The sequence below is a fragment of the Trichosurus vulpecula genome, chromosome 5, assembly GCF_011100635.1.
Source record: "Trichosurus vulpecula isolate mTriVul1 chromosome 5, mTriVul1.pri, whole genome shotgun sequence".
NCBI lineage: Eukaryota > Metazoa > Chordata > Mammalia > Diprotodontia > Phalangeridae > Trichosurus > Trichosurus vulpecula.
This window is the reverse complement of record NC_050577.1, coordinates 68,127,386-68,144,057: the sequence shown is the minus strand read 5'-3', so window position 1 is coordinate 68,144,057 and position 16,672 is coordinate 68,127,386. Positions and strand designations below refer to the sequence as shown.

At 33.8% G+C, this 16,672-nt stretch overlaps 1 protein-coding gene across 2 annotated transcripts in view; it reads right to left on the bottom strand.

Moving 5' to 3' along the window:
* WAC (WW domain containing adaptor with coiled-coil) overlaps nucleotides 1–16,672 on the bottom strand; it is a 120,199-nt gene that overhangs the window by 46,328 nt on the left and 57,199 nt on the right. The window contains exons 4-7 of one of the 2 annotated variants that reach the window (XM_036759313.1): nucleotides 13,853–13,965; nucleotides 10,373–10,488; nucleotides 8,585–8,697; nucleotides 3,316–3,624 (exon numbers count right to left, since the gene is read on the bottom strand). In XM_036759313.1, coding sequence (XP_036615208.1) covers nucleotides 3,316–3,624; nucleotides 8,585–8,697; nucleotides 10,373–10,488; nucleotides 13,853–13,965 — 651 coding nt within the window. The remainder of the gene's footprint in view (nucleotides 1–3,315; nucleotides 3,625–8,584; nucleotides 8,698–10,372; nucleotides 10,489–13,852; nucleotides 13,966–16,672) is intronic. The other variant, XM_036759314.1, reaches the window with a different exon arrangement.

The window sequence follows — 16,672 nt, the reverse complement described above, 5'->3', positions numbered from 1 at the left end:
AGGCTGACAAATGAAAAAAGCTAATTATACAAGACAAAGACAAGGGCATAGCGCATTTTAAGCCTAGGCGACAGAATGCCACGAGATGGAATGCTACATAAGAAGAACAGTAGGTATGCCAATTTGGCTGGAATGTAGAATGGATGAAGGAGAATAATGTGTGGTAGCTGGAGTAAGACTGGAAATGGGTGTAAATACTAGGCTTGTTATTCTGATTCAGAAATAAATGGAGCCAGTGGAGCTTCTAAAGCTGAAGAAGCATAAGATCTGTGCTGCTTTGGGAATATCAATTTGGCTACTGTACGAAGGAAGGATTGAAGAAGGAAGAGACTAAGTAATTTCTACTGAATGTCACAATGTTTTGCTGGAATTATATAATTTGATCCTTACAACAGTCCTATGAGGTATAAGCTACAAATACCACTCCCTTATTAGAGATGAGGAAACCAAGGCTCAGCAGGTGAAGTTAATATGCCCATGGTCACAAAGCCAATTAAGTGTCAGACATGGAGTTTGAAAACAGATGTTCCTGACTCCAAGTCAACCATTTTTATCCACTATAGCACAGCAGGGAAACCATTTAGAAGGCTATTGTAATAGCCTGGGTAAAAAGGGAAGGTCTGAACAAGGCTGGTGGCCATCTGAGTGGAGAAGAGACATACGAGAGATGTTGTAGATACAGAACTGACAAAACTTGGCAACTGATTCAACATGGACAAAGAGGGAAGAAAGGAAGGTAACTCCAAGGTCATAAGCCAAGTTCACTGGAACAATGGTAAGACCCTCAAAACTTGTCTTCTTTGACATGCACTCATACTTTATCTTTCTGAACCTCCTCAGACCCTATGTTTGGCTTTCCCCTCTACTATCTCTGTAATTTCTCTTTCTGATTTTATTAACACCTATGGCTTCAATAATCAAATGTATCCAGAAAACAGTCAAATGTCTATCTCCCTCCAGTTTCTTATGCATCTCAACAGTAACATGATTAAAATTCAACTCATTTATCTACCTCCATTTCTGCTCTTTCTATTAATGGTACAATCATCCTGCCAGTTATTGCAGTTTACATAGTTGGAATTATCTTCAGCTATTTCCTGGGAAATTGTATCCAGGAACTTTAACATCAGATCCATTGCTCCTTCATTCCTATTAAATTTCTTAAAATCCTCGATCCTAGTGTCATATCTCTGTTTGTATCTTTAGCATTTAACACACTTAAAGCCCTTAATAAATGTTAACTGAATTTGAATAAAGAACATCTAGTCAAGGAATACCACTATCTTCCAGAAATGGGCAAATACAAAATCTAGTCATTTAAAAAGTAATTCCTATTTTGATAAAATATCCCTGGAAGATCATTTTTCTAATAAAAAATTTTAAAATAATTTAAACTATATATTGACATAACATTTAAATTTTTTAAAATATAAAATAATTTAGACTAGATATAATGTAATTCTGAATGAAGCTGAATTATAGATTATATCATAAGGAAAGGTAACGTTCTTTCTTTCAAGTCCATAAAGGCAAAGCCCATCACCAAGCTAAGTAGATGCCCAAGAAGGTTGGGGAGAGAGAAAATGAGAGGAGAGGCAGTTCTATTTTAATGAGTAAATAAGAGCAATTTGTGTTATCAATGTTTTGTACATAAACGGTAGTTCTACAATGAGTGAATATAATTTGAGAAAGTTCTCAGTTAAGAAATCCTTACTCTGCTATAGCATGAAAACTTTTAACAATAATTTTTATTTATGCAAATTGAGCAATGGTTACTCAAGCAAAACTATCAGATTTATGATTAATTCTGCATTTGTCTATCAATTGTTTTTTTTCTCATGGAAATCTTATTCACAAGTTTTCTTCCTGACTCAAAATGAAGCTTACTCTTTTTAAAAAGTTTTTCTTTTTGGAGGGGGAAAGGCAGGGCAATTGGGGATAAGTGACTTGCCCAAGGTCACACAGCTAGTAAGTATGTCAAGTGTCTGAGGCCGCATTTGAACTCAGGTCCTCCTGACTCCAGAGCCGGTGCTCTACTCACTGTGCCACCTAGCTGCCCCTGAAGCTTACTCTTGAAAGGTTCAAATATAAAAAAAAAGGAACTTTTTTGGAATTAAGGAAGAACGATAGTCAAAGAAATTCTGTAAAAAGAGGAAGAAATGGTACATCTAGTTTATAGACTTTTGTCTCTAAAGGGCTTTGTACGTGTATACACGATAAATTAGAAATTTCTTTAAAAATTCTGGAAATATTTTATCATGGGGCTATTTATTAGTGATGTGGCATACCTTAAATGGTAAGAAAATTCATAAGGTAATCTAAAATAATCATAGAATTAATGTCATATGTTGAATCATACATTCATAAAATAAAAGGCAAGGTGGAATGAATATTTGAGCAAAGGCTCAATGGTTACCTCCCTCCACAAATGCTTCCATAGTCCCACTCTTTTTAGAATTACTCTCAGAATTAATGTTGGGCATATACCCTCAGATTTCTTTATACAATGCTTTACAGCCATTTTTTGGTATTTTTACATATAATGTGCTTTGACTATGAAATGATGAGATTTTCCCCCACTAAAATCTCACATGCATAATGTCACGCCTTTCCTGACAACAATGTTATCTTGTTAGGGGAAGAAATATTATTTGTTCTTGCTGTGTTATATAAATATTATTGTTATTGTTCTTATGACTGTTATCCCACAACTTGACCATGGACTAGGTGTAGAGATTAATGGTTTATCGGTTTAATTTACTCCACCACTATGTCTCATGCTTTAATCCAGAAAGTGCTATTTAATGATTTCGGGACCACTGTGTTAAAGAAATCATTATACATGTTTTCTAATCTAAATATTGTGAATAAACTTAAGTTATGTTAAATAAATGTGATTCATAAATTAATTATAAAGTACTTTGAAATTCTGCCATAAATGTCACCTATTATTAAAATTCCTGATTCCTAGAAAATTTAAGAGATGAAACATTAATGAAATTCTAGAAATAATAGAAAATTTATACAAATCTGAAGGGAAGTTCATTCTTTTTTAGCAGGTCATTTAAATTAGTAACATCTGTTATAAATTAAGTTTCTAAATTTTAAATGGTTCAATTAAATGAATGCTTTTTTAAATTGCATACAGCTTACTCTGTAATTGAATGTTTATTAAGTCACTCTACAGAACTTATTATTTTTCTTTTTCTTTGTTAATTTTAAGAGAATTCTTAAACCAAATGGAAATCTTACACTAATACCAGAAATTCCACTTCAACGTGCAATATCTAACAATAGAGGTCATACCAGGCATACCTTTTCTTTCTGTTTTCTGTGCAGGGATGGAAGATGTGGGTGTAGGCAGTTTTGATAAAGTAGATGCTCCATTAGCATCAAATGATTTCTTTGGCTGGTGATCAGATTGTAGAGGAAATGGACTAGAAGGAAGAGTGCTTGGGGTAGCAGTTGGATGAACCACTGGTTTGATGGGGTGCTGTACTGGCGTAGAACTACTGTGAGTCTCTGCTCTTGGCAGTCTGTAGTCTCTGTCATTGTGTCTGCTTGTTTGAGACAAAATATTCTGTGGGAGCATACTACTGGCATCACTGGAATGCTTGTCTTCCACTTTTGTTCAGTTCGCAAAGGAATGTTGGAATGAGGGGGAAAAAAAAAAGATTACGTTAGAAACCTGTCTTTAACATTGGCTAATTGAGCAACATGCTAATACTTAAGTCTCTTTTTATAAAACTTCAACCCTATTTAGCTTCTGAAATTCTATCATAATCATGCAAATTCTGAAAGATCAATGAAGAGTTAAGTGTCAACTCTAAAACACACCTTTCTCATATCTACACTTAAATGTCAAAATGCTTTCTCTAATTAAATCACAAGTTTTCTAAATTGAGAAATGTGATCAACAGAAATTACTGAAATATATCTGAATTATTCCGTGTCTCTCTCTGTGTATTTGGAAGTCTAGCACCTTTTAAATCAAAATATTCTAATAGTTTTTTAAAATTTTATAGAAAATATAAATATAAGTAAGGCTTTTTCAAAATAGCTGGACCTTAATCACTGATTTTAAAAAATGAACAGTGGATATAATACAAAAAAAGAATATTAGGTGACACCACTTGTATTACTTAGTCCTACTTCTAAATTATTATATATACAACTATAGGTCATTTTAGCATAAACTAAGGGTTAGATAACTGTTTTGGTAGCTGATTATCTGATAGACAATTTGTTAAACTAAGCTAATTACAAGACTCTTATGATGGTTTAAGAAAAAGTTAAATCTAAATCATGGAACCCAATAAAACTACCTGAAAACAGACTGTATCAAAATCTTCTTTTAAAAAAAGCCTAGCTGATACCATTAAGTACAAAGACACCTTCTTACGACTTAAAAAAGGGGCACATAAAACTAATCTGTACATAAAATACATTTCACTACTAATATTTATAAGTAGATATATACACTAAAACAAACAAAAAAAACCAACACAAGGAGAACTGAAGCAGTTTCACTAGCTCTGAAGTTAATATGGAAAAATGAAAGTATAAATGCCTTAACATTCAAGTTGGGATATGGCTTTTGTGCATACTAAGCTAGGTTTAAAAACTGAACACAACTCTACTTTGAGCCACGACCATAACAAAATATAACTTAATTTATCACTAAACACTTATACACCAAGGAGAATGGAATTTTCAGGAAATAAAAATATTCACATTTACAAAAATACAAAAAGTATCCTTTTATGTGACATGCTCCAAGAAGCTGTCTCGACCTTTATCTATAAGGCTAAGTGTTAGCTTGCTCTCTTAGCTTCACACCATCTTCCCTGCTAAAACAAACTTTCTTGATTTAAGATTAAATGAGTACTATCTACTTTCCACCCACCCATCACAACTGACGCCCCCAACTCCTCCTGATGTCCAAAAAACACCACAAAAAACTATAGGACAAGGATTCATTTTCTGGTTTTACAACACTTAACACCTGTGAACATCTGCCAACAATCTTATAATCTCTTAGGAGGTGCATATGGTATCAGTTATAGCCAAAGCATTTTAATAAGTTATCATGTAATTTTGTATGAAGTTATTAATTGGTATAACGACAACCAAAAAAACGCTTCCAATTAAGCTTACAATACTAACTGATCATAGAAAATTTACTATTTGAAAGAGAAGGGTGGGCTGATAAAAGACTATTATTTAAAGAGCATACCAATCAACTTACAACTTGACTATGAAGAAAAAAGCCTTTATTAGTTAAGAAAATGAATAAACTACCCAAAGATGAATAATTAGCTTTTTATTGTTTAGGCTGTCATCCTAAAAAAACAAAATATAACTATCCTATAAAATGCATTAGGAATGTGATTGATTGCCAAGAGAAAATTTCTGCCTGGGCCAATGAGGAAGATGTATTTCAAGGACAGTTTTCCCAATGCCCTGTCCAATTTTCTCCTTGACTGTTACCTTTACCGTACCACCAAACAAGAACTCCCAAGGCTAATCTCTATGCTTAACTGGACATAAAATTAGTTTCTGTCCACTAAAAAAAATCCTTTTGAAGTTTTATCAGTCAAACTATTACATAAAAGTGGTAAAATATGTTCTAATTAACATTTTCACATTCTAATGATGCAAAGATATGCTGTTCCTTCCAAAACTACATGTAGGTATACCAAGAATTAGGCAGTGAATAAGTAAACTTCATCCACATAAATTTCACTGATAGTTCTATAATCACTATATAGAGTCAACAGCCTATAAAGAACTGGATTTCTATAGAACATATCAGATAAGACAAAATGAAATTGAAGGGGAAAAAAAACAACGATAGTATAGCTGAATCATTTGCTGGCTAAAAATGAATATTATATAAAAAATGTTTTAGACTTTTTACCACACTGAAACTCTTTCTGATGTTCACTTAGGCATGTCACTATAAACAATTATCACTTCCCACACCATCAAAAGGAAGATGGATTTAAAATTCCCAGTTCTCTGTATAAGCGAGATACTATGGCACAGTAGATAAAGCTGGCCTTGAAGAAAGGAAGACTTGGGTTCAAGTCCAGCCTCTGACACACAACAGCTATGAGACCCTGGGTATATCAATTAACTTCTCCAAGTTGTAGAGAAAGAGCCCAGCATCTCTTCTGCCAATACCCCCTCTAATTTTCTGGTTGGAGGCACATAAATTTCAAGTGTCACATACTTGGAATTTTGAGCACCAGTGTATAGGAGGTACCAGGGACATCTTACCAAAGGTTATGCTTATGCAGGCAAGGATGCTTGCAGATCAGGGCAAGAGAACAAAAAAATAACAAGTGTTTTATTTTGTTTTTTTCCTCTCCTACTGCACTAACATTGTACAAAAATATCAAAAGTTACCACAAGAAACTGGGGCATGAGGCAGGGCAACCTCAGGCTTCTCCCTAGACCCTGGATCTTCTAGATAGGTCTATGAAAAAAATGAGGAGGTTTCACTATTTTAAAAGTATCAACAATCCCAAAACAAGGAGTTAAGGGGGAAATTGGGCAACTATATTCTGAAAGACATTTTTACCTTTCATTTTCCCAGGCGCACTTCTAATGTACTAAGAAATCAACCCATATATCATACGCTGAAAAAACCAGTATGTTCAAGAGTAAGCAGATTGAAAACACAAAGGCTTTTGCAAAAACAGGAATTTTAAAACACATCTACCAATGTTTAACAATAAACTTTGTTTTAAATATACCTTAGTACATTTAATACCAAAAACTATATTAACACAGTCACTGTTAATATAAAGTTCTACAGTTTCTACCTAGGCAACAGAATTTAGCCACTTCCATTTCTTTACAAGTGTTCCTTTAAAAATTAAACAACCAAAACAAGAACACAACAAAACATCATTAATTGGTTTTCTCATCTGAAAAATAAAAGGGGCTGGGATGGGAAGGGGAACTGTATAATCTCAAAAGTCCTTTCTAAATCCAGAGCTAGAAATCAAATTTCCACCAGCTTTTGAAATTGAAGGGTCAAATGACAGCATGACTTACACAGTTTAATTATATTAAATGAATTCATCACAAAACAATAAATCATGAATAATTATTGTTACATATTAAATGATTAAGTATCTTGCTATAAGGCACGTTCAAAGATGAATTTGACCTTTGGCAAAAGCATACTTTCAAAATATAATTAATCTCTAAAAGAGTCTAACTATGAATGTAAAAAACTACAAACACATTCTTTTCGGTTTATTAACTCATGGGATTTTTCTCAGTAGCAAAGAAGAAAAATATATGTGAATATATTTTGTAAATATGGCTAAACCAAAGCTGTTTCTTGTTCATTTTTCACTTCTCAGAACTTAGAACAATCTACCAGGAGGCTAAAACTAACTGCTCTATAAAAAATTTTATGGCAAAGAAACTAAACACCATAAAAAAGTATCACTATTTTGATCCTCTTATAATTTTTTTTACTACCCCCCCCCAAAATGAGAGCAAACTACTTTTGTAGGATTGCTACAATACATTTGTCTTTAAAAAAAAAATTTAACCTAAAGAGTAATGTTTAAGAATTTCCAGGACTGCCTTCCCTTGCCCCCACCCTCAACTTGATAAAAACCACATGTGTTTATTGTAGATTCTCTATTGGGTCAAATATTGATGACGTCCCTGGAATGAAGTATACTGAACTCTTTGGTGGCATTTCAAGCTTACAGAATTAATGAATTGTGGAACACTGTTAATGATATACAAGTAATCTGTACTTTTCCCAAAACTAAGATTCAATTCTCCCCTACATGGATAAAAAAACTATGACTCAACTTTTTTGGCATATGGTTCATGGCAATGTTCAGAAGGAACTGATCAATTCCAACAAAATGTCATACAACACTAAACCCTCCCAAAGATAGCTGGAAATGCTGCTCAGGTCACTATTCTCAAACAACATAGTAGCTAACAAAAGTATTACAACAGGCATATTTTCTATAATTTTTAACAGATTTTAATGAAATAGGTAAAGGTCAAAGTGATACCAACAGCATTTAATTTCTAGAACATTATGTTAGTATGAAAACTAAATTCCTAGAATTAGTATTATCAACTCTTAGTATTATCTTGGCACCAGATTCTGTCAGAGAAGCACGTATATAAAAGTGTCTCTCCTCTATAATCTGCTAGGCTACATCGTAAACGCACTTAGATCTTCCCAGTATTTCTAAGGATTTGTCAGATAGGAACTAATATTGCTAGAATGCTACGTTACTATTAATTTTTAAATAAGCATCTGTTTTTAAGTGGCAATAAGTTATATAGAGGGGTGTGTGTGCGTGCGCATGCACACGCATGCACACCATCCTCTCAGGTATCTATCAAGATTAAGCATCCTCTGTGTGCGTGCGTGCACAGGTGCACGTGCATGCGTGCACACATGCACACCCCTACACTAAGACAGAGGCATCATCAGTATACTGTTTGTAAACATAATATGCATTTGCAATGTAAAATAAACTTAGAGAAAACTAGAGATATTTACAGATACTTTCACAAAAATAATACTTACTTCCACCTGCAAACCCACTGGTAGCTGTGGTTTGCATCACCTCTCTTCTGTAATCCCTATCTTTTGGGAAGCTGTTAACTGCCATTTTACTTGCTTCTTTTTGTCTCTGCTCTCTGAAAAAAAATATATGCACATGCCCAGTAAAAATTGAATGAAGGACATGGAAGTCTATGCATTACAAGTGAGTTCTAAATAAATCCAATACTTTTGACAGACCTGAAATAGCACACTGGGCATGTAGGCATTTGTCTAAATTCATTTATTACAGTAAAGTGCAGAATATAAAGAAGTAAGAATTTGGCTGTAGTTCAACTAGGATGGGGAAAAAGTACAAAAAAAAAAGTTGACAAAAATTCTTTTTTTAGGTTGCTATAAAATTACACCCTATCTTTTCATTACCAGTCCATTGCCATTACAACCAATTCTAATGAGGTTCACCCTCACATCTCCTATGTGCATAGATGATAAGTGTTTACTATTGGTCGGTTTTTCATAGCTATCAAAGGATAAGATATGTTACTAGGTTAACTGGTGCTGTTTTTTCACCCTCTATCCAATCTTGACTTTAGGGTGTAAATCCCAATAGCAATGATTACAATTAAGTTTTGTAACAAAAACTGAATAGAAAGGAATCTTACAGATATGAAAAGCTTAGTGGATGACTAAAATGGCTTTGCCCAAGAGCACACTGCTACACAATACTGTTCAGCTATATCCCAGTTATCTATGAGAGGTAGCCCAAAGAATGGAAAAAAGAGTTAACATTTATTTCAATTCCTTGAAAAAGAAAAAATAATCATTTTCTCTTTTTCACATCTATCCGAGGGGAATGGGAGGTGAAGGGAATACCAATGTCAAAAAATGTCTATAAAAAAACTGTACTGAAGTATTTTTATCCTAGGATTGGATGAAGGTGGAAACAAAAAATGAAATTCACAGGAAAATGGGACAAAAAAAATTAACTTAAAACACATTTTAGAGAGAGAATAAAATTCTCTATAAATTCAAACTACTTATACTGCAGTAACAGACTTGTTTAAAAAAAGGGCAGAATTTGCTTAGAGTAAAATAGCAAATGTATCAATGCATATTATGTACACTGTTGCCAATAAACGGCACCTGGGAAAAGCAATGTGCTTATGCCTATATGACCTCTAAAGTAACTGTATAGAATTGTGATCTAGTTTTCTCAATTCTTCTTACTGTTTCCCCTTGGTCTTGCCACCCCGCTGCACTCAGTCATCCTTCTTGCAGTTCAACGGGACCTCAGCATGCAAATAACATTATAGAAGAAAGCATTAATGTTGTACCAAAATAAATACTTTCATTAAATAAATGGTTTCCAGGATAGGAGCTTTTAAGAAAGTCTGCTCTACGAGACTTTTCATCAAATCATCTTTTATAAAGAATAGATAGACCGAGGGCTATGCATTGGGACCTCCAGGAAAGTATTTGATAGAAAGAATTTACATCAGAAGTTGCATAGGATATTGAAAAATTAAATACCCTGCCCAGGATGACACAGCCAGCATGTGTCAGAGGTAGAAACTGAACTCAGATCTCCTTGATGGAGACAGCTTCCTCTCTACAAGCAGCCAAAGGCTGACTTTCTAAAAATGTAAGCTGCAGAGCAGATGTTCATCTACACTGACAGAATATGTTTCTTTACTTGAGGTGCCATCTGCCAAAGGAATTAGATTCAACAGGACAATGGTATTCAAAAAAATAATATTTTAATCTGTAGAAAAAAGTAAACATCTGTGCATCCTTTAAGTTAAAAAGGAATACCTTTCAAGCCACTCTTTTGGTTTTTCCCACTGTGAAACTTCTGTTCGACAGTTGTAGTAGTACTTTTTCCCAGAAGAACTGATGTGTTCAGACCAGTCATCTGCAGAATCATAAGACTAAAAAAAAATCCACATGCTTAAAAGGTTAGACTATATTGTATAACATCTTAATATTAATTAACAAGAAGATCGATTATATAAAAAATAAAAATATAATACATGGTTATAAGGAATATATGGAACAAAGCTGGCATCAATTAAAAGTCAAGCTTATTAAATATTTATAAATGCTTTAGAGAATTCCACAAAAAAATAGGGTTGTGATGTTTAAAAAGGCTTGAGACATAATTTCTAGGTAATTTAATCATTTTTAAAAATAATGCCAGCATTTTAATAGAAGGATCGTCATTTGGCCATTCCTCTCTTAGACCAAAACAATCAGGGCTGTAGGCTCAGGGCTAATATGCCCACTGGAAGAAGGGTGTTCCCAAGAGTGGCAATCAACTCCGACTGGTTAACAGTTAATAAGAAAAATGACTATTACGAGAGGTTGGACCAGAACTCTGATTATATCATTTACTTCTAAGTTACTCCCAGCCTTGGGCAAGCTACTCAAAGAATTCATTGCCATCCAAACCTGAGTGGAGCACAATGATTTCCCCACCTGGGTGGGGTCTGAAGAAAGAAGGCTAGTTCAACCTTCAGAGATGGTGATCTTCAAAAAGGGGGAACTCTGAATCTCCCACAAATCACTGGTAATTAATAATCATTTCTCTCTGGGTAAAATCAAGCTGAAAGCTATTACACTACTTATACAGAAAAAAGTGGTGAAATACAACTTTCCTGCATTGAAAAATATTACAAATATTCTCTATGCTACAGCATTTTTATATAAGCTAGGGTTTTTAATCACTGTAACAACACAAAAAACACTGCATCCACATTTCATTATCTAATCGCTCTTCAAACATTTTCTTGAAAAATGAGATTAAGCTGGGTGTATAATTATTTAAAAAAATTAATTTCATTACTGATTCTAGATTAACTGGCATAGAAGTGGGTAGAACAGATCCTTTAATTTTATTATGGCAAAGCAAAACATTTTAAATATGAGATCCAAGACTTTGATTTAACATTTCTTTATAATAGTAAGTTTGGCTAAAAAGACTATATTAAAACTTATCCAACTAAAAAGGGAGCAGGTCTTGAGGTTAGATTATATTCATGGAATGCTCTCGGCTGGAGTAAACCCACAAATCTGATTCCATCCAAAGTCACCTCCGCCTACAAGAGACGCTGAGAAGCATAAAACAATTCAAGAGATGACTCTGGCAATTTGATTTAAAATGTCTCATCTGGTAGCACTATAGTGTCTGAATTCAACTGGGGGTAAAAATTGAAATTCATGTGCTATCAGATATTCATAAAATGTAATTGTTTAAGATGAAAGATTTGGAATGCAAACTTTATTTAGACTAATCTCTTTGTTTTACAAATGATGAGTTTGAAGCTTAAAGGGTTAATGTATCAATGTAAAGAACCCCAACCAAGTTCACACAGATATTAGCAGCACAACTAAGATTTGGATCCAAGTGATTCTAACCCCAAAACCATCTCTCCACTTTTCTAAGAGACTTAAGGATTCTTAGCTGATCCACTAAATCACTCTGCCTAACTTACTACAGAAGACAGAACTGCCCAAGCATTTTGGACATTATTGCAAAAAAAAATTTTTTTTTGTTAATTCGTTATCCTGCCAATCTCTCAGAGGATGTTAGGGGAGAGATAATAGTTTTCTTTTTAACTTGATGGCCAACATCCTCGAAAGTCCTATTTAGCAAAGTATTTTCCCCTACACTATCCCCTATTCTGCATTTGACAATATGAAGGGAAAAAAATCTGCTTCTTTATCCAAATTGCTATTCCTGCAGGCTTCTGTAAATGGCTTTGTTTTATCTTTGCAAAGGCAAAGAATTAGAGAAGCTGACAAATATTTATCCCTGCTTTTTTCTCTTAGTTATCTGAACCCATTAATCTCTAAGTTGAAAGTAAAAAAAAAAAAATCAACAATACTCCTAATATACAGTATATCTTCCTTTAAAGGTACTATGAATTCCTTTTAATCTAAGGCTTAAAGTCTAACATCTGCAACTTAAAAAGAAATCATAAATGCAAATATTACCTTTAATAATATACAAGTAACTTCCCTATTCTCTGTTATAGCTTTCCATCTCCTCTAAACATCAACTTGAAGGAAAAAAGAAATAATAACTCTAGATATAAATTGGCTTTGCCACTAATTTTGAGCTCCAAGCCACTGTGCTCTGAAAATCTTGCTTTTTTTTTTTAAACTAAAGCTTAATGAAATTTGCTGAATAAAGCTGAACATAATTCAGATATTTCTATGACATTTACAGAACAACATTAGGTGACACCAACTGTTGTTTCTGAATAGGGTTTAACAAAGCCTCTGGCCCACTTCACAAAGAGAAGAGTCTCACAGCTTCTCTGCTCTGTTGCCTCTAACCTTTCGCAACAATCAAAAACCAGAATAAAAAGGCTCCTCTTTGTAACCTCACCTTTTCTTTTTTTACTTAATAAACAAAAAAGTCACAATTTCAGTGGAGCTGGGTATAACTTAGGTATAACTGGGTATAACTTAAACCAAAAAGTCTCTGGTTACCATCTAGATGGGAGGGACACTGGAATAAAATATTCAGTATACAGAAATGAATTAAACAGTTCATTTCTATATAAATGTCTTTCAACATATTTCAAAGACAGAGCAGGAAACAGCATCTGTTATTTTGAAGTTTTGAAGATGGAAAGATTTGCATGTACATAAAAAAATGATTTAGGATTTAGATATCTTCTTTGTAGACTGTTAGATAAAAGCTGATTTACAGTTATTCCTCAAAATCCTCCTGGTATTTAAAATAGACTGCCCTGAACAACTAATTTACGGTTCTGAACTCTTTTCAAAATAAAATTCTGAGAAGTTGGGAGGAGGCAGGACTTGAGTTGCATACTTCTTGGGGTAAAATGTTAGGATAAAACATATCAAAATCATTTAAGAATAAGTTTATTAGCTACACAGATAATTTTACAGCTCTCAAATCACTCACCATGACTCCAAAAGCTTTCATCTGAAGCTCAAGATGAAGTAATATATATTTCATACGCATATGTGAAAATTAAACTCTCAAGTCATAATGATTCTAGAATATTAAAACATTACCTCCCCCCAAACACCTTAATATTAACAGTAAAACATGTTTTTTACAAGAGGAAATTAGCAAGTAATTATGGTACATTTGGTCTAAATCTAATTCAAGCTTTGAAAAAATTATTAAACAAAAATTCTTTATTAAGTAAAGAATATAAGTGCATTTTTTTAAAAGTCTTTTGCTAGACATACATTTTCTTCTAGAACCAACAACTGAAGGATAGTTTTTAATTAGATAATACTATAAATACTTACTGCATCTGAAGTTTTGCTTGGATTTGGATTATTGCTTGGATTAGAAGAATGTGAATTTGAACTATGAAGAGCACTGTGGTTGTGTGAATTTTCTTGTGGAGAGTAACTGGTCCCTAAAAAACAAATTATTTTTCAAATTAAATTTGGACAGAAATATAATCTTGATTATTATTCATAAACAATGCATATAAATGCTCCTAATATAACCCATAAGCTGAGTTTGTGAAAGTATTATAAATGTGATATAAAGAGTACCTACTTGTCTGATGTATACCATGCAATAGTATACATTATAATATTGGGGAAAAAATTTCAGCTATAATTTTCAAGAATCTCTTAACTAGGGGGCAGGTAGGTGGCGCAGTGAGTAGAGCACGGGCCCTGGGATTGGGAAGACCTGAGTTCAAATTTGGCCTCAGACACCTGACACATGTACTAGCTGTGTGACCTTGGGCAAGTCACCTAACCCCAATTGCCCTGCCCCCCCCCCCAAAAGAATTTCTTAACTAGTAATCTGGTAAGATAGCTAGTTGTGCTAGATTGTGCTTTGACGTAATGTTACACTTTACCTACTATAAGAAAATCTAAATTTCCCAAACAAATTAACCAAAGAGTAACTACTCATGGTGTAAAATTACTTTACAGATAGATTCTTTATACTGTTTTTTTCTTTTATAGTGCTTTTACTGATTTAATTTACCCCCCCCCAATTTCAGAACTTTTACAGAAAGAGGTAAACCTGCACTGTAAAAGCAATTTAAGGAATTAACCAACAAGTGTTTCATTAAACCCTGTGTATAAAGACTCTGTTAGATGCTGTGTAAAACAGAAAATATAAATAGGCCAAAAGTTAATCATAACTAAGTTATAATCCACTTGGGAAAAACAAATTATAAACTCGAAAAGATTAATTAACAATCCAATAATACAAGAAATTTCACCAGGAAGAAATTATTCACTGACAAAAAGTGTAGTTTGGACATTCATTTAAATATGCATATATTTGGCGCTAGCTGAGATGGCTGGAGAAAGCTTTGTGAAAGAGGATGGAATGGATAACATATGGTAGGTAGACTTAAGAGACTGAACTAAGGTAGGAAAGCAAAAGATAACATATAAACAGGATGTCTTTACCTAAAAATTTTAAAAAGAGAATAGTGAAAATGATGACACTGGAAAGACAGGTTTGGCCATATCTTAGAATGCCATACTATAAAGTTTAAATGTTATTTGGTAAGCAATTATTTCTAAACAGGAGAATAAAAGCATCAAAATGATCTTTGAGAACATTAACCTTATGGCAGTGTCGCAGGACTGATTATAAGAGGTAAAGATTAATTAAGATGTCATTGAACTGGTCTTGGTATGTGACAACAGAACAGTACTATGCTAATGGAATTATAAAACTTAACCATAACATGGAAATAATGTTCCTATACAAAGAAAGGTGTTCTTGCGTGTTTATGAGATTAGAGCTTCATAATGATATAAACTTCAAATGATATTTCCATCTTTGTTAAATTCTTACTGCTACACCACACCACCCCTTTTCTTATTAAACCCTAAGAGTTAGTCCACCTGTTCCTCTCTCCAGTGGTACCATTTGTTGTTTCTAACCATGGTTTAACTATTCCCTGGACTACTCCCCTATCACTTTGTCACCAAGTAAATACATAACCCTCTTGCAGCAATTTAAAAAAAACATACACTTGGTGGAACCGTGAACTGATCCGACCATCTTGGAGAGCAATTTGGAATTATACCCAAAGAGGTAGAAAGCTATGTACATCTTTTGACCCAATATTACCACTTTAGTAGGTCTGTTTCCCAAGGTTATCAGGGAAAAAGAAAAAGAACTTATATCTTCTAAAATATTTCTAGCAGCTCTCTTGGGGTGGCAAATAACTGGAAATTGAGGGGAGGCTCATCAATTGGGGAATGGCTGAACAAGTTGTGGTATATGATTGTGACGGAATACTGTAAGAATGCTACAAGAAATGATGAGCTGGTTGATTTCAGAAAAACATGCAAAGACTTGTGTGAAATAACGAAGAATGAAATGCGTAGAACCAAGAAAACATTGTATACAGTAACGGCAATATTGTTTGAAGAACAACTGTGAATGACTAAATTATTCTGAGCATTATTATAAATACTCAAATCAACTACAAAGTACCTATGAAGGAAGACTGCCATGCACCTCCAGAGAAATAACTGATAAACATAAGTATGTTTAGTATGGTCATACATACACACATACACATACATACATACATACATCTGTGTATTTGTATCAAAGGGTAGACTTCTCTGGTGGGGAGCAGAGAAAGAGTGGAGCACTCTGGGGCAGAGTGGAGAAGGACATAGTTCAAAATGTAAAATTCAACCAAAAAATAACACTCCTCACCCATAATTTGGGGGTTTTGGTTGCTGCATTTGTTTTATTTAGTGGGGAAAAAAGGAGTTAGAAATGTATGTGTCTAGGAAAACAAAAGAACCAATTAAGATACGCATTTGTATTTCAGATTTACACCCAAGCATTCTATCACATATGGAGAGGAGCTTAGGTGATAGTGAAAGGACTATTTTTCTAAGAAACACTAGAAGAGTAGCAACAGTAGAAATGGGCATTACTCTCTCCTCTTTTCTTTCCACACAAAAATCATCTTGTCCTGGCAGGTGAGAAGGAATAAAGTAGAACCAGATAATAACAAGGTCCGGTGCTGCAAAAAGGATGAGGATGAAAATAGAGTGGAGATCCATGGGCAGTTGTTCTCTAGTACAATTCACAAGTAACTCTCTTCAACTAACATTTATTCA